The sequence below is a fragment of the Parasteatoda tepidariorum genome, chromosome 4 (genome assembly GCF_982258835.1).
Source record: "Parasteatoda tepidariorum strain Cologne lab strain chromosome 4, Ptep-v5.0, whole genome shotgun sequence".
Taxonomy (NCBI): Eukaryota; Metazoa; Arthropoda; class Arachnida; order Araneae; family Theridiidae; genus Parasteatoda; species Parasteatoda tepidariorum.
Genome location: NC_141758.1, coordinates 28563797 through 28590866, shown reverse-complemented (window position 1 = coordinate 28590866; position 27070 = coordinate 28563797). Strand labels below are relative to the sequence as shown.

The 27070-nt window shown below is 28.8% G+C and overlaps 1 protein-coding gene across 2 annotated transcripts in view; it reads left to right on the top strand.

The window, feature by feature from the left end:
• Positions 1-27070, top strand: part of LOC122271919 (Golgi-associated plant pathogenesis-related protein 1) — a 61600-nt gene continuing 34530 nt past the window's right edge. Inside the window, exon 1 of one of the 2 annotated variants that reach the window (XM_071182096.2) lies at positions 1-109. In XM_071182096.2, the coding sequence (XP_071038197.2) occupies positions 46-109 (64 nt within the window). In that variant the 5' untranslated portion in view covers positions 1-45. The remainder of the gene's footprint in view (positions 110-27070) is intronic. The other variant, XM_071182095.2, reaches the window with a different exon arrangement.

Genomic DNA, 27070 nt, shown 5'->3' with positions numbered 1-27070 from the left:
AAAAAGGAAGTATACCGCTGACGTACCGGACATAAGAAAAAGTGAATGAGCGGAAATTTAAATTGCTGTTACTCTTATTTACAGATTACAGGCATGGATGAAGTAGACGGTACGTATCTTTTTAAAAATTTGTTTTCATGTAAGACTTTTTATCCATATTTCAATACTTTTTAAAAACTAATTTATTTAACTCGGTTATAAAAATGCAATTTTTTTAATACTTACTGTGCAAATAAATTTTAGAATTTTTCCAGTAGTTTTATTTTTTTATATAGTCAGTGGTTTAAAGCTTTTTAGTGGTGCAAAATACCAATTTTGTAATAGCAAATTTGATACCCAATAGTTATTAAATGTACTAGTAAACAATTTAATTACAAATCTACATATATTTGTATGTATAACGAAATACATATAAATGATATGTTACAATTCATTTCGGGGCTTAAAAGACCATAACAAAATATCACCAACAAATTTTGCTTTATCTGATGAAAGAAAAGTAATCACTTTTTTCCCCACGAATGTTCAATATGTGAACCTTTGATGATGCAGCAGGCTTCAAGTGAGCCATACTCACTGCAACTTATCATGATTAATGATAGCGAATGCTGCTGCGATCCTTTGTAGTAATTCTGTTAAATCACGTGGCATGAGGCATCACGTTCTGTTAAATCACGTGGTAACTCCAGAGATTGAGCTTTCGCCCTCTAATGAGGTGAACCGGGTGCGAATCCCACCGATGGTTAGTCAATTCGAATTTCGCACCGACCACAGTGCTGACGTGAAATATCCTCGGTGGCAGACGGATAATGAGTTCCCTTGCCGTAAGACAAACAGTGGTGGTTTTCGTGATTTACCTCTCGATTAGAGCAAGCACGGGTTAGTTCCATCGTAAAAGTCCGCCTCGCAGGCAAATTTCTCCTAATACTTGATCCAGGTTGTTCTTTGTCATCTGGATTAGGTTCAAAATTATAAAGCAAATGAGTTGAACATTAGTAGTCGTAAACCCAAAAATTGGGTCGGCTGTTCAACGACGATTATAAAATAAAATAAAAACTATCATCTAGTGCTGACATCATAGGTTACATGTGTTGGTATCCGTGATCTTCTGCTTGAAGTGTAAGTAATCAATTGTTAGCAAAAACTAATTTAACTATGCCAAGATTTTTTTAAAGAGTATCGGTAGAATTTTTTTTTCATTTATTTAAATCACTTATATGTAGTGGTATTCAAAATAATTATTAATGATTTTTGTTAAATAAGGACAAAAATGTTAATGTATACATTTTGTTACAACTTTAAAAATGAAAATCAGTAAATTCTTCAGTTATTAATTTTTTTACTTTAACGCGGGATTGCCCACTTTATTATTTTACGTTTTTATTACAAATATTAACAAATAAGTAGTTAGCGATTAGCAATGTTAGTAGTTGTATTAGTAAATTGATTCAAAATAAGCAGCAGTAATTCCGCAAAGGGTGGGGCCAACTCAAACAGGTGGAAAAGGGTAATGATGAAAAAGGAGATGAGGAGCCAGTCCAAATCAGCAGTACGAATCAATCAATCAAAATCAGCAGTACGACTCAAACGATTGTTTGAACTATACCATTATGTCAGGTGTGGAGTAGCTCGGTTGGGGGGAGGAGGAAGTAAGAGTTTTAATTAGTTCAACATATTAATAATTTATTTACAAGAACTATATTTACAGACATTAAGTTGTTACATCGCTGTGTACATAAAGCTTACTTTGCGCGCACTCCTACGCTCTCTCTTAAAAACTCATCTCTGTATACATATAATTACTACGCCATTTTCTTTTAAATTTAAATAAAATTAAAGCTTAGTGTTAACACGATGTCTTGAAGATTTTTGTAGCAATGGAGGTTGGCCTTGGGCTGTCTCCTGCAATTAGGGTCATCTGGGTCGTAGTTAGAGGAAGACCATATAAGGGGGTTGAAGTGTCATGTGCTCTTAAGGAAGGACTTAAGAGTTCTATTTTTGTACAGGTCAAGAAAGCTAGGCGTACAGGTGTCATTGCGAATATTTTTGTTCCTGAAATACCAGGGAGAATTTGTGACATCGCGGAGGGTTTTGTTATAAGCAACTTGTACGAATACACAAGTGGGCGACCTTTGTGCTAAAATACAAACTAAGGTAGACAACGTTAAAGAGCACAAAAATATTATTAAAAGCAGACAGCTGTTTCGGATGCTCAAAGGGCGACCTTCATCAGTGCTTCACCTGTTGCACTGATGAAGGTTGCCCTTTGAGCATCCGAAACAGCTGTCTGCTTTTAATAATATTTTTGTGCTCTTTAACGTTGTCTACCTTAGTTTGCAACTTGTACGAGTTTAAAATTTGTCTTTGCAGCCCCCTCCAAAGTCGGCTGCTGCATATGGTAATAGGAGGGTGAAAAGCATTTTAAAAATTAGAATTCTGTTATTAGTGCTGAAAGGGAAGCTCTTTTTTAGAATAGGATAAAGTGCACATTTTGCCGTTATGAATTTATTTTTAATGTTTTTAAAATAATATTTGAATGATAAGTTGTTATCAATGATAACATACTTCTTGCACCTCCTCTTTCTGGGGAATAGCACAGCTTGAGTTTTGTCGTTATTGAGCGCAAGTTTCCAATTTGGGAGTTGTCAACGATGGTGAAGAGATGATAAACAATATTTCTGTTGATATCGGTGGTGTACAGTCAAACCCCGCTATAGTGAACCTTCAAGGGACCGAAATTTTGGTTCACTATAACCGGGAGCTCACTACTATATCCGTTACGCAGGCAATTTAACTAATAGTTCCCAGACTCCTCCCTTTTATTACACATTATTCAAATAAATGACTGAAAAATATTACGTAGTAGCAAAAAAATGTGTTATTTTTCTTAACTCTTCGTCTTACGTGCAAGAAAAACAAAACAGTAATTTTTATCTGATGAGCAATCCTCAACATCAGATATGGAAACGCTTCCTGACTCTCAGATAATTTTTCCTGAATTTCTGTTATTCCGCTTTTTAAACCTGTCTGACCTGCCATTCGAGCACATAAAAGTAGTCTCATAAAATCGCTTAACAAATTCATCGACATTTGTCCAGATACTGGAAGATATCAGCTTCTTCGAATGGTGAACCACTTCAGTAATGATTCTTCAATATCCTTGTGATCTGCTTTTCTCAACTTTTTTCTGTCATCTAAATTTTTTCATGAGCTGAAATTTTTATTTGTCTTTTTTTCCATTTGTTACAAACTGCAGATTTGGATAGTTTATATTCCCTGCAAATATCAACTTGATTGTATCCATTTTCAATTTTTCTGATTATGCCCAATTTATCATCAATGGAGAACGTTTTAGGTTTACTGGTTGCCATAGTTAAATTTGAAACACTTGTATGCAGACTTTTTTTTTAACTGAACTGAGAGCAAAAAGGAGTTGAAATGAGGGCTTTCAACATATATTAGTGTTCAAACCTTTGACCATTCCCTCTGACAGAAAATGCATTTTGATCCCACCCGCACCACATTACAGGTGCATCATCTGCCTGGGTTGGAAACATCTGTTTGTTTTGTTTAGGGATGGGAAAGAGAGATAAAAGAAGCAAACAAGAAAAAATGCTTATCACTACATTCCCCTCTATAGATGGTTTTAAGCATTGCTATATGTATTTATTTTGAAGTAGACATTTCAAAATTATTACAAAAAAGAAAGAAAAAAAATCAGTCGAAGAGAGAAAAAAGTTCATTATATCCAACTTTTTTGGTTCTCAATATCCACAAAAAATAACATTATACGTGTATAGCAAGGCACGGTACCAACCATTTCGCTCACTATATCCGGAATTTCACTATAGCGGGGTTTGACTGTACTTGCTTTGTATGGTAAATATTATAACGTAAAGAATATATTTGGTAGATAGGATTGCATGGTCAGAGATGATAAATTAATACTAAATAACGTGTAAACAGTTTTTTACCTTATTAGATACTTGTTGCATCACTGTGTATCGTAATTTGTCACGCCAACTATAGTTTCCAAGGCACAAAATGGATTTTGAACTTTCAAATTGTTTTTAAAAGAAATGTAGAGCTTTGTTCGAAATTTACTAAAAGTTTTATCCTTCAAGTAGATCCTTTTCTGTAATGTTCCTTTTCTTCTTTTGCTTCTATTTTTCGTTTTCTGCGGGCCTCCACTACCTGGAAATTGCCAAATTTTTCTTCTCCAGATCAATGTACAAAAATCTTCTTAGATATTCAGAAGCAAAATTTAAAATAAATAAATTAATAAAATCCGTTTTTTCCACTCAATTTCTACACACCTTAGGAGCACGCATATTCTGTTTAATATTTCCACTTAATATAGTCTCTCACAAATGAGAAATATATGGTGCAATTATTATTGTTAATTACGGAAGAATTAGTTTCTACCAACTTTGTGTGTCTCGTTTGATTAACCGTTAATCCTCTGCTTCAAGTTCATTCTTGAGCTTTTCTTGTAATGTAGGCGTTACTCTTTCGGGTATAAAGTAAATAAGTCACACGTGTATTACACATTTACTATTTTCTTTTATATTTCCATATATTTTATATTTCGCTCCGATGTAATAAGTTTTCTTCCTGCGTTCTATATATTTTATACTCCGAGGGTGTAGGAATTTGGTGCAAATGTTTTACATAAGCCTATATCATTTATAAATGGTAAATTGAAATCTAATTTTAAATAAACAATTTTTACCAGTTCTTGTGATTATTAATTATCTTCTTAGAGATTCAAAAGCAAAATTTAAAATGAAGAAATTAATAAAATCCGTTTTTTCTGCTTAATTTCTGCACACCTTAGGAGCACGCATATTCTATTTAATATTTCCAATCAATAAAGTCTCTCACAAATGTGAAATATATAGTGCAATTATTATTGTTAATTACGGAAGAATTAGTTTCTACCAACTTTGTGTGTCTCGTTTTATTAACCGTTAATCCTCTGCTTCAAGTTCATTCATGAGCTTTTCTTGTAATGTAGGCGTTACTCTTTCGCGTATGAAGTAAATGAGTCACACGTGTATGATATCATTTACTACTCTCTTTTATATGGATTTTTGCTCCGATGTAATAAATTTTCTTCCTGCGTTTTATATATCCTATACTCCGAGGGTGTAGTTATCTCATACAAATGTTTTACATAAGTCTATATCATACTAATTGCAGATCGCGCACTCAGTTCCTTTATATATTTAAAGCTCAATGAAAGTGACAGACAGTATGCTGTCACTGGTCGTATGAGCGATCTTCTTAGAGGTACCTTTTGATCGATGAAGGTTGGCATAGTCGATTACTCCGCCCCCAAAAAACCTATTGATACATTAGTGAGTTAGAGAACTAATTATAATTTATTTAAAAATTTAATAATAAGTTTAGTTAAATGACTGGTCTGTAAGTTGTTAACACGGTAGTTAGATGATGAAGGTGTGGGCCGCGGTAAATCCCCGAGGCGGGGGGACACCCAATCAGGTGGAAAAGGAGTAATGATGGGGTGCCGATCCGGGGGGAAAGAAATGCTTGGTGTGCAATTCAGGTAATGTCCTGTAGGTCGTTATATTAATGGGGGATGACCTTGGGTCGCCTCCTACAATCAGTATCGTAATTGGATGTGGACCAGATTTGGGGATTGGAATGACTACTGCTTTTAATGAAATAACTTTAGGGATATTTTTGGTGGATGTTAATAAGGCTAGGCGTACATGTGTCGTTACGGATATTTTAATTCCCGAAATACTAGGGAAAGTTATATTACGGAGAGTTTTGTTATAGGCACTTTGAAGGAACTTTAGATTAGTCTTTGCAGACCCCCCCCCCCAAAGGCGGTTGATGCATAGATTAGTGGAGGAAGAGGGTAAGTATCATTCCTAAGTATCCTAAACTAGGGGTGCACAACCTGCGGCCCGCGAGAGCTTCTAAACACAATAAAAAAAAATTTAAAAAATGGCAATTTTTAAGTCATCACGTTTTGACACAATCAATTTTAACAGATTCTTTAGTAAATGTACGTTTAACGCACTTTCTTTAAGCCGATTTTATCGTAAAAATAAATGATTTTTTTTAAACAGTTATTTCCGCTTTTCTACGTGATTTCGAAAATCCCGAATTTTTATTACGACGCGAGTTTCAGATCGCAAATTTAAATAATCAATTTTTGTGCACTTTATTTGTGACGATTTCATCTTAAATCTAAGTGATTTTTTATCTTTTTTTTGCAATTCTTTCTTTTTTTTCAACAGTTTTTTTCGGCAGTTATTGCTAAGCGTTCCCACGTATTATAAAAAATTCCAATTGTTCTATTACGACATACAAATTTTAAATCATGCATTTGAAACGCTTTATTCGTGCTGAGTGCAGCATAAATATATTTTTTATTTCTATGCTTTTCCACATTATTTTGACGATCCCGTTATTTAACTATGATGTTATTACGACACGTGATTGTTAATCGCGCAATTAAATGATCCATTTTTGATACGGTATTTCGGTACAGTTTTATCTTAAATCCTAGTTATTTTTCCTCCGTTTTTATTTCCGCAACGAATATGATTTGGTCGAATGTGGTAATGAATTGTGATTTGATGAAAAATCAAATATTCGGTAAAAAAAAAAAGAAGAAAAAATCGACTGAACGCCGTACACTTGGGGCCAAATAGTAAAATCTTTTACTGCTACTAAACACTGAAACTAAAATTTCAATGCTCAGAATAATATTTCCTGGAAAAACGTATTCATAAATTAACTCTAAAAAATAAGGCCAATCAAGAACGTTTTTGAAAATGTCGAAAAGCGAAACAGAGAACATAAAAATCAATCTTAATTTTTGAAAAAATTTTTAAAGCTGAACATCTCAGTTTTTCAATTACCAGAAAAAGCCAAGAAAAAAGAATTAAGAAAGAAATGCTATTAAAAATTACTGCGTCATAATGAAAACGTCTAAGAAAAGGTTTTTTTTAATTTAAAGAAAATAAAAAGATAGAAAAAAAGCGTTTTTGATTTTTAAATGAAAATCTTATGCCGAAAATCTCAATTCAAATTTTTCACAATGCCATAATTTTAGCAGAAAAAAAAATTGCTATAAGATAAATTTTATTAGTAACTTTATTTTTTTTAAAAATGCTGAGTCATAATAAAAATGCCTTAAAAAAGAAAAACAGAAAAAACAAATTTTTCTTAGTTCCTGAAACAAAACTTTAATACTGAAATCAAACTTTTCTATGTTACTGGTTATTTATATTACAGTTCAGGGAAAGAGTGATAATAAATTCAATTCTCAAAGTATTGAAAAAATGACAAAATTGACTTGTCTGATTATAATTTTTTTTTTAAAAAAGTAATATCCATAAAAATTAAAAAATTAAAAAAACTTTCAAAAATACATTTTCAAAAAATTTCCTGCCGAATATTTGACTGATCATTCAACCAACTGAATTTTTCACAGAAGGGCCAAATACTCGTTACATCCCTCCCTAAATTAAATGCAATGTTATTACAACTTAAGAAATTCATAAAATGTCGTAAAACGTGAATTTTTGAACTGCTCACTGTTTGTAGTTTAGATTTCAATTTTTTGTTGCTTAAGTGATCTTTTTCGATAAAAAAAAGGAAACTGTTAACGATATAAAAAAATCTAATAATTAATAAAATAAAATCATAAAGCACATTACAATATAAGCACTGAATTTTATTTTGAACTATCACAGTTTTTTTTTTATTTTAGGCTTTTGCTTAAAACCTATAAATTTTCCTCAATTAAAATATTTAATTTGAATTTATATTACTTAATTATGACTAAACTTTTTCCGACCTTCATTTTGTGGGCATTGCAGTTTTTTTTTATTTATTAGAATTTAATTCTAAAATGAATTTTCGTATTGCACGATATGATAAAAAAAAAAAAACATTTCTTTTCTTCAATGTTTATTTATTTTGATAAATCTATTGTTCATATGACAAAAATAGCAAGTTTTTTTTTCTGTAAAAAAAAAGTATAAGTTTTTTTATTTTTGAATGAATTCTAATAGTGGAACACTACTAAGTTATTGATATTACTAAGTTTATTGATAAAAAAAAAATGGAACGCTAATGTTTAAATCAGAAGTCGCCAAAGTGGTCTATATAGACCCCCAGGGGTCTATTTAACATAAGCGGGGGTCGATCTGAGCCAGGCGGTAGAATGGAGGTCGATCCGAACCGGAAGGGTCGAAGGATTATCAGTGTTTTTCAGATATGTGACAATTAAAAATAAAAGAAGACTTGGAAATATATACAGGTAATCTTCAAAAATTGAGCGACGATTTTAAACTGCGTTTTGTTGATTTGGAAAACATTGACATCCCTGATTGGATTATTGTGCCATTTTCTGCTCAAATTGAAAACGTGGACATCAATCTGCAAGATGAGCTTGCTGAATTATTATGGGGATTTGAAGCAAAGACGCTTTTTAAAAATTTAGCAATAAGCAAATTTTGGACAAATATAAATATAATGCAAAAATATGTAAGACTTTACGAAATAGCTCAGCCATTTATGATAGCATTTCAAAGTTCCTATATGGTTGAAGCCGGTTTCAGTCACGTAAATTCAATCTTAACTAAGAACAGAAATAAATTAAATATGGAGTTTCGAGCGGATTTAAAATTAAAATTGACCAATTTTGAACCCAATATAACGAACCTTGCAAAAAAAAAAAAAAAAAAAAAAAAAACAGGCACACCCATGTCATTGATTAAGAAGCAATAAATCCGCAGTTACTTTACTTATTATTTCTACTTATAATTACTTATTAATTCATAAATATTAAGGTATTTATATTTCAACATAAAATATTTTTCATAAAACTATTGTTACACTATGTACTATTACTTTAATAAATATTCAAAATCATAAAATAAATGTACAAACACAGTATCTAATAGAGTTTTATCTTAATTAACAGAAAATTACTTTTATGGGGGTCGATGATCAAAAAGTTTGTCAACCCCTGGTTTAAATAAACATTATTGCATTTGTCATGAACATGTCTAAATAGATCTGCGGCCCTTCACTCAAAAAGGTTGAGCAAGCAACCCCTATCCTAAACGAATATTGAAGGGAGAGTTCTTGTTCTTAACAATTCTTCGTCGATTAGCCACAGCCCAGCCAGACAGGGCCAGTTTAGTAGAGATGGGTCGAAAGTAACGTAACAGTGACTTGTCACAGTGACTGGAGCAGTCACTGTGACAGCCTGTTCCAACCAAAAAGTTGTCACAGTGACTGCTCCAGTCACTGTGACAAGTCACTGCTACTGTCACTGTGACAAAAATCACTGCTACTGTGACTGTGACAAAAATCACTGCTACTGTTACTGTGACAGATTTCACTGCTAATGTCACAGTGACAAATTTCACTGCTACTGTCACTGTGACAATTATCACTGCTACTCTAGCTGTTCCAAATGCCACAGGACAGGTATATTCACTGCTCCAAAAAACATACTGAAATACCAGTGAATATTGCTGGCCGATGCTCCAGCTCGTACCCTGCGAATGGAAGCATTTTCGTCGCTTCTAAATTCAAGCTGCTCCACTCTGAAAAATATTGCTGTTATTTTTGATCAAATATCATAACGGAGTTCAGTCTCTATTTCAGTTTGAAGAAAAAAAGAAATTAAAAAAAGCCATGATTTCTATTTTTATTTTGATAATTTTTATAATTTACTATTAGATAAATTGTTCGATAATAAAAAAATCTTAATAGTAATCTTAATACAATATTATATATTTGAACAAGATATAATTCGAATATATAATATTTTTGTATATATTCAACCGTAGCTTAGTTTATATTCATACTTGAAATCTAAAACAAATTATAATTTTTATTGATTTTTCTTCTTTAAAGGGAACTGAATTTTCGGTCATAAATATCAATTATGCAGCATATAAAAAAGTAAAATTAATCAAAGTATATAAATATGAAATATGTTCGAAGAAACAGATATTGTTTAAAGACTAGGATTTTTTACATCAAGTTTCCAAACATAGCAAACAGTTTTATTTATATCTTAAGTCGCGAAAAAAAAAGGAAAAGTTTTATCTTCTTTTTTCCCCCTTAAATCGAAAAGTTAGTACAAGTTACTAAATATCAACAATGTAACAATCAACAATAAGTAAAAATTTCAAGAAATATCTATAAATATTTAAAAGTACGTGATAACAATTTAATTTTTTGTAAGCAATCTTACCCTCGGAAGTAATGTGTATAGTGGGTACAATGCCGCGCTATTGTATGATTGGTCTGAGGTTCGATGCCTCGGGAACGCAAGTGTCTATTTTTACATTTTTATTTATAGATTTATACCTATCAAAATTTTGCGGCTAATATTTTCTATTAAATTTATTCAAGCAACTAAATACAAGTCGATATCAGTTGCGTACATAAAATTTTAATTTAAATATTTTTTTAATAAATTATTTTATGATTTTTCAAAAAATAAATGGTAAAATGTCAGGTTCAAGAAATCTTTTAAAATGTCTACTTTAATGGATGAAAAGTTTGTTTGAATATTATAAAAGAAAAAAAAGATGTCATTTCCAAAATTCTGCCAATAATTGTGCGTAGTTAGTTAATTTCTGTGTAATTTTGATCATAATTTTTTTCCCCATTTAAATTATTGTAATTCTACCACAACTGGGTGAGAAAGACTGATGACATTTACTTTTTATCTTAATTTTTGTTTAATTTAAGAACTAATTAATCGTCAAGAGAATAAAGACTGCTATCAATAAATGTCAAATTAAAAAATTAATCAACCTCTTTGAAAACAACTAAGTAAATTTAAGCTTAACCCCTGTAAATGTAAATGCAGAACATAGATGGCGCTACGACACTACCTAACTAAAATTCCTATTTATTTTGTGTATAAGTAAACTTAGGCAATAGATGGCGCTGAGATATTTCTTTAAGAGTACTTTTTCCGTCATGAAGAATTATATAATTAAACATGGTTTCCCTGTTTCAAGACCTACATGAAAATATGTGTTTAAAAACAGGCAAATTTTGATGATTTTATTTTCAAAACGGGAGCGATTTTTATTAACTGCCTTGAATTAAATTGAAGATGTTCCATAGATTTAGTATTACAATTGCTTTTGCACCTTTAGAACAACGATTTATGAAAAAATGCTTGAGAAAATAAATGAAACTACGTAAATAATAGAAGTTTTCACTTATTGTTTAATTCTATTTATGAAATTGATAGATATTTTCCTTTATTTTCGTGAATATTATTTCTGCAAAATTTTATTCCGGAAAATTTTTGTAGTAGCGGGAATGAGCTCGAGATTTCTTCAAAGAATTTTCCGCATACAGATTTTCTATGAAAATATAAAATGAAAAAAAAATATATTAAAATTAACTCTCAAATTTGCACGACTTGCAAATTTTTAAATAAAATAGTTTTTACATTATAAAACGTTCAGATTTGTAACGCACTAAAAATTTATTCTTATTCTGCAAAGTTCGAGGGAAAAAATTATTTGAAATTATTTTCTTATAATATTTTATTTTTAAAATACTTTTTTATCTATCTCTTTACCTTCAGATAGAAGCTCCATTTATGCTTAAAATATGAATTTTTATAATATTACATAACATAAGACTATGCGTAACCATTACAATATATTTCCAATTTGTTATTATTTTAAAAAGTTCCAGGAAATTTTAAATTATAAATTCGGATTAAAGATACATTCTAAATTTTGAGTTTCAAACTTCTTTTAAGTTTCTTGATTTTACGAAGTTTACGGGTACTTATATGTATTTATTTAATTAGAACAATTACGCAAAAGTATAACGTTAAAAGGCTGTTTTTCGAAAGCTTTGTAAACTCTTTGCAAATAATATGCTATTTTCGAAACTAACTGTAAAATTGAAACAGTCACGTTCGGTTAAACTTAACTCATCTTCAGCCAGCATCCTCTATGTTTATTCTAAAAATGGCATAAAACGTTAATATGAAGAAAAGCAACTATTTCTGGAAAATAAAAAGAGTTTGTGGTCTTGTTTTTTTTTTTTTTTTTTTTTTTTTTTTCAATATTTAAGTGCTTATTCCAATTCTGCATTATCTGGGCTTTTAAAAAAATTGAGAATAACGCATTAATTTTGATAATTTTAGTTTATCAAGATGTAAAGAACCTGTTAAAAAAATACAGTCCTGACCTCTGTCTAATGAAACTTAATGCCCTTAAATTCTTAAATTTTTCTGAAAATCATGTTTAATTCATCACAAAACATAAGGCAAATTCTCATATCTGAGAAATTCAATTATATGTGAGGAATGATAATAATATTTATAAAGTTTCAGTGAATAAATTATGGATTAGAAGTTGCAAGAACTTAGTTCAAATTTTCATAATTTCTAGGAATTTTTAACCCCTGTTCGCTGCGCTAGCTAAAATCCAGAGCTGCTTTTGCAGTTTATTTAGGATTGTTTAGGTTTAAAGACTAAAAGAATAAGTATGAAAAAAAAAATCGAGAGTAACGAAGTAGAAAAAATTGAAGCAGTATGCAGAAGTTAAATTATTAATAATAACAATTTTTATTGACTAAAATAGTAATACATTTCTTGTGGACCTCCACTAGTGAAACGCATCTTTTCCCCGCGTTAATTAATTTTAAATCTAAAATTTAGCTTCAAATTATTATGTTGCCTGGTAAATTATGAAACATAATTAAAACAAAAATCTAAAACAACTTTTTCTTGTTTATAGGAATTCCCCGCTTTAAATTTTTTATTTCTGCCCAATTTATGGTTCAATTTGTATCAGATTTTTGTTACCAGCTTGAGAAAAAGAAATATAATATGTTTTGTGATAATGTATTAGTATTTTACAGAGACAGATCTAAGCCTTTTTGAATCCAATGCAAGAATTAGTTTTCTCGCCTGCTTTCCCCTGTATAAACTGCATCTACTATAATAATTAAGTGAAGAGTTAGTCTGTGTGCGTTTCTGTTTATTTCTCTTATAACTCCGGTACCGTCTGTTCCATCGTCCTGAAATTTGGACCGTTGATGAAAGGGGCAAATTTTGCCCCAATCCTTAAAATTTTCAAATGATCAAATTTTAATTCTATCGTTGAGGGTAAGAATGGTAAGAACGATTTGGAAAACGGAATTTTTTCATCTTTTCAGCCCTTTCCATTGATAAAAATTAAACTTTAAACTACTAAAAACGTACTTTTTTAATCTAATCGTAAAACTATCGACAAGAACAAAAAATAATAAAAATAAAATTGAATTATTAATTAACTATTAATTATACCTTTATTAATTATATTGGTATGCGTCTTTCAGTTTTGTGAAGGATTTTGTATTATTAAGATAAAATTGTTTAGTTTTATATAGATTTTTTTTTGTCACCCCTTACGGAGAACGAATATTCAGCTAGTTTATGATAAATATCAAATATATTTAAAACTGCATTTCTCTAGTGGATAATATCTAGTGGATCTAAATATATTATCAGAAGCATCCCTAAGGTTTCATCAGTCAAATCAGACATATTTTGATGTTTTCAATCCAGCCTTTCTAAATTGTGATTTGTTTGATTTAAATTATGTTTTTTTCTGCAATTGTGTAAGTATTTGATTTCTTTTTTGGCAAGGATTCTAAAAGTATAAATTTAAGGCAGTGATTACAGCAACCCACGGATATATCTTTTTCAGTCTTTGTCCTCAAGTAGGCAAATTATGGAGTTCAATTTTTTTTTTTATTATTTTTTTTATGAAAACAAAAGATTAACTTCTTTGAGAAAATAAATACCTTATTAAATTATATATTGTTTGACCAGTACCAATACCTTTTGTCATTTTTCTAGAAGTACTTATTTTACGATTCAGTCAATTCCATCAAGCGTAATTTTAGTGGTCTTTCAAGATTTCCCCATGTTTCAATTAGAATGGTGTAGTTAGAACTTAACTATTTAGGGGAAGAAATATAGAAAATACTACTTAGCTCTTTAGCTGAATAAACCTTCCTTGGATTAAAATAAATACTTAAATGAATACAATAAATACATTTAATATTCGGATTATAGCTCCGGAACGTCGTTCCGGTGCGTTCCGACGTTACTACACGTAACTTTCTAACCTTGAAACTTAAATTGTCAGCACGATCGGAGCTGCAGTTGAGTACTTAACACTCTATCCAGTCAGAAAGTGGTTGAAATAACAATTAACGAAGCATTTTATTTGGCGTTAAAATAGCGACATAAATTCTGCTCATAGCTGTCAAGAAATAATTTGAAACTGTTATTGATCATAAACTATATTTTGTAATATTTCGACAATAAATTCTTCTAGTAGCGACGGAAAAGCGATTGCAATTTGTGATATCATCCAGAGCATATAGCTTCAGTTAAAATTTGTGCAATCTAGCTAGTTAAGAAATGGTCGGAAATTTAAATGACAATAAATTCTCTGCGGCGATAATATCTGTTTGTAGTGGTAAAAAAATGATAGAAACTTGCACTATCCTCCAGAAATAGCTGCAGTTAAAATTTGGGGGCTTTAGCTAGCCAGAAAGGTGGAGAATTTCGATTGATGATTAATTCGTTCTGATGATGATATGATAAATTTGGATAAAAATGGTCAGATACTGTTGCAGTAGCAGAGTTGCAGTTGAGAGCTCTATGTCGTCGTAAAGCTGTCAAAATTTCAACTCCATCGTATGCACCCACACACACATGAAAGAGATTTAATAAAGCATAGTAAAATAACGATATTTGCTGAAAGGTATTAATCATTACAATAAAGTCGCTGATGATAAATACATTAACTGTTTTTAATTCACATTTTTAATGCAAGCATTATTGCATTATTGAAAAGTAATTAGAATAATGTTAAATCTATTCATTCTATGTAATTTAATGTTTGAACATACAATTGCATTTCTTGACTGTTTAAATTAAGAGTTCTTTTAGAGACTGAATTTGATATTGTACCATCAAATAACCAAGTATACTTTTTAGAGCAAGACAAAAGAAAAATCAGCTTTATTCTCGCATTTTTTCTATTTCGTAAATTAAAATATCGCTTGAAAGGAATTAAATAGCATATGTGAGGTCAGACCCTCGATCCATTAAGATTGAGTCTAATATCCGATGCTTAGATAAAAAGTTATTCAGGGTGGTCAATTGTTCAAAATTAAAAAAAATCATTAAAACCCGTTTGGTGAGGGAAAGAAAATTGTCATTTTGCTATGTCTCAATATTAAATATCCATATTTTACTTACTTTATCCATTTTAATTCTAGCTATAAGTCTTTTTGCACTGTAAATTTAATTACTAAGTTGTACTCATTTGTTGAAAGAATTTCTTAATTTTAACAGTTAAACATATATTTTTAAATAATACAAAACAAGAAAAAAAAAAGAACAAGCTAATTTTTACCACTATACAACAAAAACGTATATTCATTAGAAAAAGCTATAATGGGGAATACTAGATTAAAATATAAATAATTTTATTTAAATAAATTTTAAATTAATTACTGAATATTAATTTCTTTTTGTAAAAAATTATCTGATAACATTTAGGTGGATATTCAATTACATTTTATTCAGGCTTACGGGCTCAAATCATATCGTATAGGTTTAAGACTTTTATTTCAGTTTTTTTCCCCTCTTGTTGACGTTGCTTTTAAAATTTTGGTGAACCTAACTGTGATTCTACGGTTCTTAGAGAGTATTGAATAATCAATAATATTTTTAAAGATTTTTTTTTTTTTAGTTGCTAAAAGATATCTTTCAGAAAACAAAACTAAATTATCTATCTCTTATTCATCCTTAAAAACTATTCCCGTAAACTCATTAAAATAATCTGTTATATGAAATACAATACATATTCCATAAAACACAACAATTCAATTATATAATATATATCACTTTTAAAATAGAGGTTCATTATAGCTTAAATATAAATAGTATTCTTACATTTTATTATAATCGTCTATTATTTAGTTAATTTCAATCAAATTGTAACCTATTGTTACAATTTGGTGAGTACTTCGGAAATATCTTTAATAAAGATTCTTTCTTTTAATTCCACAAGATTTAATGTATATATTTTGTTTCCTTTCATTTATGATTTTGAACACTTATTTCTCATATTATTTTTGTTGCGAATTATCCTTTCATATTTCTTTATGTACAAAATTTTTATTTGTTTTTTATTAACGCGTGAAATAAACGTATCTGATGCACAAAAATTTTAGTAATGTAAGCTTTGTTTCAATTTTAACATGTACATTTTTCTTTCCGAATATAATATAAGGGATTTTGTTTTCAAATTACTGTTACTGGAGAAATACATTAGAAACTTTCACCAAGATACGATAGCTTTTCTTATTTCTTCAAAATTATCTGATTTCCCTTTGCATTGCAAACTACAGTTCTTCGAATGTGGGGTAGGGAACTTAGATTCTAGGAAAAAAAGGTACCGGAGAAAAAGGTACGGAAAAAAAGGTCCCGGAAAAAAAGGTACCTGGAAAAAAAGGTACCGGAAAAAAGGTACGGAAAAAAAGGTCCCCGGAAAAAAAGGTCCCGGTAAAAAAGGTACCTGTGTAGGGAAAATTCTGTAGGGGAAAATATTTTAAATGAGAAGATTGGATTGAAGCGCTTTTTGCTGTTCCGTGCATGTTTTTTTGCGTGTCGCGCGTGTTCAAAGAGCTTTTTATCCAACTTTTGTTTCTTATTTATGCATTTATTCTTAAAAAGTTAATTAAATATGAAAATGTTCAATAAAATTGTTTATTTATTTTCTAAGATCATGATTCTACCAGGAATCTTGACTCTTATCTATTGAAAAAGTGTTATCAGGCTACATGAAACTTTTAGGGGAGGGGGAGTAAAATTAATGTGTTTCGCTTATAACGCTTCTAATAGAAATTTTTTGACAGGTGTCATTTTCTTTCATTTTTCGCTTTTTTTTATTTTGTAATAAGTTACAATTGATAACATAGCACAGAACCGTTTCAGTTAACCAATGGCATGTTTGGGAATCGGTTTATGCATTGACGGTCTTACTTGACCCACTGTTTGCCACCTCTTGTTTACAATATTGGGGAAAAAAATGAAGTTTAGAAAAAGTTTTTGATTTAAATTTTTTTAAAAGTTTTTGATTTATTAAAACATAATATCCCATTGAATTTATAATTTAAACCCTAAAATATGACAAAATTATAATTTATCTAAAAAGATATTGCAATAAACAAGGCAGAGCATTCTATATCCACTATCTGGTTAATGTTTAAATATCATTTGCTATCGAATTAGAGAGCATATTTTTCTTTTTTATATTTTGGGTTTTAAAAACTTCAATTTTCGGTGCCATTTCTCTTAAAGATTTTTTCTCTGTTAGTGACTTTTTATTTTCATTATTTAAATAAATAAATCTAAAAATTATTTTCGATTATTTTTTAAAATTTGTTAAAAATTATAAATATTTGTAATGTCTTAATTGCTTTTAAAAGGCTACTAATGTTCAATTACGTAGTCTTATAAAAGTGAACTCAACCCAGACAAAGAGAACTCCTAGATCAAGCATTGGGAAAAATTTGCCTTCGTGGGGACTTTTCAATGGAACTTAAAAGCATGTGCGTTACATATAGTGTAAACCACGAAAACCTTCCACGGTTAGACTGACGGCAAGTGAACTCTAACCCATAATCTGTCTTCCACAGAGGATATTTTACATTAGTACTGTGATCAGTGCGAACTGAGTGCATCTTCATATTGACCCGCCGGCTCTGGCATTCGAACCCGGTGCGGCTCTTGAGCATTTGATTGGTGGTAATGGTGGTGTTATTAGCTTATTTCTCTCTTTAAATAGATAATAATTCTTATTTATTTAATTGGCAATAAGAACAACTTAAAAAATTATCTAAACAGTAACAACTATCATTTTAATTACTTTACATCTTTAGTAATTAATTTACTAATTGAAGCGTAAAAGGTTATTTAACGTTGCATTACAACGTAGTATTATAATTAATGAATTTTTTTTCACATTTATTTACATTCACAATTAACATTTATTCAATGTACTATATTTAAGAGCAAATTAGAATCAAAATGCTGGAAACTTATCAGAAGCAAACCTTATTGAATATTTTTAGCAGGATTTCATTGATTTAATCATGATTTAAGTCAGCTGTTTTTTTTAAAAATATCATTGTTTCGTATTGAATCGAATGTTATTTTAATACTTAAATATGTATATATGTATTATAATATATGTATTATAATAAATATGTGTATATGTATTATATTATAATTAATGTATATATGTATTATAATATCTGGTCTTTTACATATTTTAATTTGCAATTATGAAATTTCCAGAAAAAAAGAAACCATTCATTAAAGTAGGATTGCTTTTTTAATAAGTAAATAAAAAAAATTAGTATGCTTGATTTGTTTTTTGTTTTTTTTTTCATGTATTTTTCTTTATTTTTTTATGATTCATTTATATTCAATTTCCAATTAGTTTGAACAAAAATTGTGCATCCATTATGCATTTGCTAGAAAGTAATTCATAATACAGTAATATTGCCTGAAATATGTAATTATTTTTATTACTTTTTCATTGGATTTAAATTATTTTAATATTTATAAAGTTGAATAAAATAAGATGTGTTTTATAAGTAGATCAGTTTTTTCAATTTAAAATAAAATATATCACAAACCTTTTATGACGTAGTTGACAACTTTTTTAACTATTCCTCTAAGAACTTCAGCTTAGACGTATATGGAGAACTTTGTTTCTGCTTACAACAATATATTTATAAACATCATTTTTTATGACATTATTTTTTGAAAACACAAGAAAATTAAAAAATAACTTGATTGGAATACATTTGAGGAAAATTTTTAATTTTTTTGTAAAATAATGACGATTTCGATGTTTAAAATATACAAATTCACAAAGATACAATATACAAAAACATAAATAGTTCATTGCTATGAAACTCTGCAAAAAAGGTATTACATATCATCGTTAAAATATCTTATAAATTTTTTAAATGGTATGTCTTTTAGATGTTAAAGAAAATTAAAAACTTACATTTAGGAATATTTAAATGTAAAATTTGCTTTATTTAAAACTGCCATGTAGTATCATTTTTAGCTATTCAAAAAAATTTATAAACTAAAGTAATGAATACAGATTTTAATATGAAATTGGAAATGAATGAAAATTTTGTATGTTGACAATTTTGAGTTTTTAGGGGTTTTAAATTTAGTTAGTTTTTAAATTTACATGTTTTTCTTTCTTAGATTATTAGCTATTGAACTTAAAAATTCTGGGATGTCTAGATTTTGGTTTAAAAACTTAACGCAAAGTGTTTTCAACCTTTTTTGAAGAGTTTCATAGCTACTCCTTTTTCTATGTGCGATATGCACTCCAGCTTTGATTTGCTGGAAACTGAAATACAAAGAATGACAAAGAATGAAAAACTGAAATACAAAGAATGGCTGAAACATTCTTAGAAAAAGGTTGAAAGGGTTGTTAGAGTGAAACCCCCTCTTATTCTTGTAGGTGTATTCAAGAAACCTCAAGGACATCCATTTGCAGTACACTAATGTACACATACGTCAAAGTAATTGCTATCTTCAGAAATTTACAAGATTAATGAAATGCACTGATTCTAGCAGTAGACTCACAAAAAAGTACATAAACATCTTTCCTTTTTTATAACACCAATTTCCTTTTGTTTGCAAAAATTTTAATATAGCCACAAATGCTTGTTTTTTGGTAAAGGCACACTTCAGTGCATCTAACATGATTCAATCTGTAACATACCTTATTGAATTTGATAATCATTGATTTATAATATATATTATTCATTTTGTTAAAATGATATTTGTTTTAGACCAGGGGTTTCCAACTGGCAGCCCGGGGGCCGCATCCGGCCCGCGAAGCCTTTTTTTGTGGCCCGCGGACTAAACTTTACTAGTTGTCATTTTTTTGCGGACAATTTTCGTAAAGAATCAATATGGGTTTAAAATGCTTTTCTCGTTAATAAAAACCTAATTTCTTCGTATCTGTGAAATTTAACATACCAATTGTGCAAAAAAATTTATTTCTCAGGTTTTACACCCAGGAAAATATTTATTCAAATGCAAAAATAATCATGTATGCAGCTCTATTTTATTTCATTTCTTTTTGTATTTTGTTAATATAATTTAGCATGTGCGTATCAGAAATTTTCTCGAAGAAATTATCCGATTTAACTTTTTTAGACCACTCATTTTGGACGAAAATATTTGCACACACATTTGTAAATTTTAAATGTAAATATCTATTCTCTGGTGGTTGTAGCAGACAAATCTCAATTTTCTCATTGAATATTTTGTGTGCTACTATGTAAGTTTTACTAAAAACCTAAGTTATTGTAGCCCGAATTTTTATTATTTATTTAATATTTTTAAAAATATTATTAATAAGAATTAAATATTTCTAAAAATCTACTTCTTATTTTAATTTGTAATTCAATACTTTTGTTTTGTACAACTTATTAAAAATCTGACAATAATATTTAATGTTCTTTCAAACATGAAAAAGTCCATCATAAAATTTTGATAAAGTTGTGGCCCCACCATTTGATTTGAATTTTTAATTGTGGCCCGCGGCCTCATGTAAGTTGGAAACCCCTGTTTTAGACCATTATAACAGAATCGTCCTTTTAAAAACATTTCTCTGATAATGAAAGTGCATAGAGAAAGTGATTTTTTATTAAAAAATGTAGTTTCATGAATGCTGTTTTCAAAAAGAATTAAAAATAAAACCGTCTTTAATGAAATAAAAAAAAATATTTAAAACTGAATAAAAATAGACATAACAGAACAGAAATGTCTATTATTTATTATTATTTCTTAACAGAAATAATAATAAATAATAGATTTTAAACAAAGCGAAATTTACTTATATATTTCCTAAAAATAGCTGACAAATGTGTTACAGGCTATTTAATGTAGTTTATCAGCGCAAAATAACGCGTGTTTGAATAAGTTCTTTGAAATTAAATTTTTTTTATGCCGAAATCTTAAATTAAATCTTAACCGTGTTAAAATGAAATGTATTAACAAAAAAATATTCTTAATAAAATTCAATATTAAAATAATCCTTTAAAAGACTACCTATCTGGTAAAAGATTCCTCATTTTACCAAAATAAATGAATCATAACTGTTAAAATAGGGTGAAAACAATTTTGCAGAGAATTGTATCTCCACTAATTACTTAAAAACTGACATATGTTTTAAAAAAATCATTGTTTAATTAAGAAAAGAAATATATTTAACAAAAAAATATCTAGTTTAAGAAACTCCTTCTTAGAAATGAAAAAAATTTCTTGCATCAAATCCCTCCTCCTCCTACTTGCACTAATTAACGAATCTGAATCAAAATTAAGAAACGGCAAGAAAACTATTCATAACGTTAGCGTCGTGTCAACTACTTCTATAAACTATTAGTTAAATAAAGAATAACACACATTCTGTAACAGAAACAACAAAAAAATTTTAAATAGTCTATAAAGGAAGTCCAATATCTATCATATAAAGGAAGGGGAAAAAAGTAACATTGTGCTTAAATGTTCTTTCTCCTTTACCTCAATTAGCAAAACTAAATATCAATTAATATGAACTTAAAATATTTCCATGACACCAACCATCCGAATCAGAATTTTCGACAATAAAATAAGTTAATAGAGATAAACGTATCTCTTATAAGAAATAAAAAACCTATAAATAAATAAATAAAAGACGAAACCTCTTATAACAATTTAAAATCTTATAAAAAGAAAGAAAAAATGCATCCGATACAAAAGTCCTCCTACCTTCCTCAATCGGCTAATATGAATATCTATACCCTCTTTCCAATTTATCATTTAAAATAAAAAAATAACATCTTTTACATTAAACATATTAAAATGCATCTTCCCCTTAGAAAAATAAAATAAATAAATAAATTAAATACATCCAGCTTCTAAGAAAAGAAATACCGTGACTCTAATTAGAAAAGAGCAATACTTTCCTTTCTCCACAATTAAAGAATAAACATCCAATACAGAAATCCACCCACCTTCCTTAATCGGCTCATATAAATATCAACACCCTTTTCAAAAAATATCATTTAAAATGAAAAAAACATAGCATATTTTATATTAAATCTTGCCCTAAAAAAATAAAATAAATAGAGAAATTAAACATACCCAGCTTATAAAAAAAAGAAATACCGCTACTCTAATTAAAAGGCACCAATACTTACACCTCCAATCACGAATAACCATCCAACACATAAATCCTCCCAACTTCCCCGATTGGCTACTTTAAGCCCCTCATCAGCAACTTCTTCACAAAATATAATTTAAAATAGAAAATAACACATTTTTCGCTTAAAAATTTTTTAAAAAAAAGTAAAATATTATTGAAAAATTTAAATTGTATCTTCCTGCTTTGAAAAATAATCAAAGAAGAATAAATAAGTGAAATAAAATTTAAAAAAAAGCGTAATACAACCAGCCTATAAGTACCCCCCCCCCTTACCCTTCTCGTTACCTCAATGATCTAATCTGAATTATTACAGATAAAAAGAATATTCATTGAAACAGCGAGAAGCATTCATGTTGCCCAGAAAGCGAGAGGGGAAATATCCCTACAGATTTTCCCTATGGAGGTACCTTTTTTACCGGGACCTTTTTTTCCGGGACCTTTTTTTCCAGGGACCCTTTTTTCCGTACCTTTTTTTCCAGGTACCTTTTTTTCCGGGACCTTTTTTTCCGTACCTTTATTTCCGGGACCTTTTTTTCCGTCTACCGGGAACTTACCAGCCCATCGCCTCCAGCCAATATTTCTAAAGAAAAGGTTAAAAGGTCAAATCTCTTATCTGTATGGCAACTGGACAATGGACATCCTGTTTCTCTCTCACTCCACTAACATTCTTTACATTATAGTTTTCTCAAAGCTGATGCATTTTTTTTTTAAAAACTAAATAAAATTTTACAGAGAATCCTTAACTTTCATAATATAATACTTTTAGAAATTCTTCGTATAAATGAAAAGAAAGAAAATTCTGAATCAACAATATCAGAATTATTCAACCACGATTTTTGAAGATTTATTCAAAGATGATTTTTTAAGGGAAATTGTTAATCTTAATAAGTTAATATTCAGGATGCATAGAGAGCCCTACAATTATATGGTTACTTAATGCTCGGTTTTAAAATTGTCATAAAGCAATCATCGTTCTTTCAATACTTTTTTCTATTCAGTTTTTAAATAATTTAGGCTAGCTCACATCACTAATTTGGGAATTTTAAGTTTCACTATTGCGCAAATCGTAATAAAGTAGGGGAAATCAGATGAAAAAACGTAATAGAACGCTTTGAAAACAAAATAAAATCTACCCACAACAAGACCATACTTTAATTTTAACTGTTAAATCTTATTTAAAACGTTACAAAATTCTGTTATCTTAATGTTAAGTGTGGACAGTTTTCATGATTTTTTTTTCCTAATTAACGGAAATACGAAGATAATTTCAGTGAAAAGAGTTTTAATTCAATTTGTATTCCATTTTTGTTTTGAAATTCAAAATTGTATATAATTTAAAATGTAAATTTGCAATTAGAGATGTTTCTTATTAAACAATACTTTTTATTTTGAATTGATATGTAATTAGTACTAGAAATTAATTTAAGTAATTTGCAACTTGATTATTTTACCTTTTTTCAATATTTTTTAAAAGTCATATTGGCATATAATGTGATCATTTTTTTCTGCATTTCTCATTCATTCAATTTTGTTTCGAAATTCAAAATTGTATATAATTTAAAATGTAAATTTGCAATTAGAGATGTTTCTTATTAAACAATAATAATTGCTTTTTATTTTGAATGTGTAATTTGTATTAGAAACCGTTCTATGTGTTTTGCAACTTGATTATTTTTTTTCTTTATTTTAGATTTTTTTGAAAGTCATATTAGTTTAATTGCATTAAATATTTCTTAAATTGGAAGGTTGGATCAAATTTTTACTGCAAATATAATTTGCTGTATAATGTTCAGAATGTTTTAATATTTGATATTTCGAATAAAATTATTATTTATTTTTTATCATTTAAATTACTTATTTTTAATTGTATTCAAGAGCACATATAATCGAATGGTTTTCAACTGTGCAAAGCATGTCATTGTTTCAGATTTTTGCAAGTTTACAAGATCAGTGGAAAATTTTCTTTAGTACCATAAAGTTATGTTATAGTACATAATAAAAGAAAAAATCATTCGATTCTAATTTTTATTAATACTTTTTATTTATTTATTTTTTTTAAAAGAGAGATTTTAAAGAGAGATTTCAGTGAAACAATTATTCGTCTTTAGGCCATTTTTAATTATTACAGAATGCTTCATTAGTATGAACGTGGTGTTAAAAAATAAAGCATAATATTAACATAATTATGGTTACACTTCTGCGAAAAAGACATAAATAATTGCTTTACAATATATGCTATAATATTCGTTAAAAAGTTATTGAAATTTTAAGTAATTTTTTTTAAATAATAAGATTTAAAAAAAGAAATTCCGTTCTCGCCCATTTTGTAGAGAGAAAGTCTAAGATCGATATTTATATCGATCTTAGATCCATGGCAACGAAAAAAGTCAAAATATAAATTCAGTTAAGTTTTGGAGTTTTTAACGCTTTGGTGATAATTCACTTTTGAAGTATTTTATTTGATTTTCTTATCCTTTTTTCTAGGGTATTCGTCTATAATACTCTAGTAGAGTTCAATTATTACTCATAGATTCTTAATCACACATCTATGCATGCCTAGAAACATATTGATAAATTGTAATTTACTGAAATAAATATAAATAACAATTGCATAAAGCAGTTGAATTTTTTATATCTATTAGAAAAATTAAAACATAGTGTTTATTTCTCCTTTCCGAACAGCAAAATTTAAAAGAAACTGCTTAGTGGCGCCATCTGTTGGCTCTTATAACAGATCCTGGTGTACGAAATTAATGCTACCAGCCAAGGATAAAATAAACGCAAAATTATGAAAATATCTAAATTCATAACAAGAATCATAACAAAAAAATTAAAAAAAATTTTGTTTTCATACCACGCATTCTTTTCTTTTATAAAGGAGAAAAAATCTTCATAAGAGTTTGAAAAGCTATGAAGAATTTCATTAATACGGTGATATTTTTTGTTTGACAACATTACTAAAAATTTATTTGCGATTAAGTTTTCATTTTACTGTACATTTAATGAAGAAATCAGAATTCTATAATATAAAATATTGAATTAATCTCAACATTCATCGTTTTTGAATGCCAATAACTCAACTACAAAAGTTTTGAGATTAGATTTTCACTGTAATATCATTATGAAAATATTAGTAACGAGAAGAATTATGAGTTTTTATTTAATATCTTATCTGAGATAAAAGCTTTGATTTTGTTATTTTAACATTTTACAAGAATTAAATAAGGTCCCATTTTAGTTATTAAAAACCATACTACTAAATTGCGCACTGCGATTTACATTGTTTATTAAAAATTATCTCTTTCCATAAAAATGACTAGTATATGACCATAAAATGTCTCTTTCCGTAAAATGACTAGTAAATGACAGTATAAAGATTAATTATTTTAATTGACTACATTAAAAATTGATGATATAGATTAATTTTACTAAAAACTAATTTCTTCGATTAATTTTACAATGAAAATATTATATCGATTAAATTAACTAAAAACTAATCATATCGATTATTAACTAAAGCACTTAATCGATTAATTTATACCAAGTTCTTAATAAATAAAAACGATTAATCGATATAAAATATCGATTAAATCTATATCGAAATAATAACAGTCACTGCTATTTGTCACTGTTACTTTTGGGTCCCAGTAGCAGAAGTAACAGTGACTGAAAAGTAGCAGTTTTGCCCATCTCTACAGTTTAGCTAATCATCGTTTTTCAATCAGTTAAAGAAGAATCATCGTATTTCACGAGCGCAAGTGTTTCAAAGAAAATCAATTTAAAATAATTTTATTTTTGTAGCGGTACTAATTTTTTTCAAAACTTTTTTTGGAGTGAATATTAATAAGAATTCAAATTTCATCTTTTATCTTGCTCATTAGCTGTTGCTGTCAACGTTTCTAGAAATATATTTTATATGAGTGTTAGTAGGCTACCAGAAATAGCATTTTAAGTGAGATATTGCGGGACTCTTAAGGCTTTGTCTATTTTAATGGGGATACGAAATTCACCTGTCATCTACGCGTGGTATGGGCAGTTTCTATCCAGTGTGGGCGTTTCTGAAATAAGCTTTTAATTATTTCAATGTGCGCTATATGTTAAGACGTATCGGATGTAAGAAAAGTTGGAAACTGTCAAATATTTGGAGAAATAAGCATTGAATCCAGCCAGCAAGTCGACGATATATAATAGATTTTATCTATTCCTTACCTTCCGCGCATAGTAAGTTGCACAGAAAGCTTTATTTATACGTACGTTCATAAAAGCTGAAGGCAATTTATTTATTAATTAATATAAATGTTACAACTTGTAATAGTTTAATACTGGTAGTTATACTAATAGCTTAATAATGTATTTGCGTGCGTGTTATTTCAAGGAAAATCTATAACTATCCTATTTTTGAGAGACTATTGTCTGTTTAGTTTAATTGATGAGAATAAAAGGAAAACAATAGCCTTTAGTACTGGTATAGAACTCACTACGATTGCCAAGTTACAGAATTTCTAAGTATCTTTTTCCCTGGAAATGCCTGTAAAGGAGAGAATTCTAAAAATGTTAAGGATTTTCAAAAATATGATAACAATTTATCTTTGTAAACTTCATTATAATTTTGAAAATTAAAATTTATTCACGTTGCTCTCTGTTTAACTTACGATGGTGATTACCATACGTAAAATCTCCGTTCTGCGGATAAAGGCTTAAAAGAGAAAGTAGGCGTTACTGTC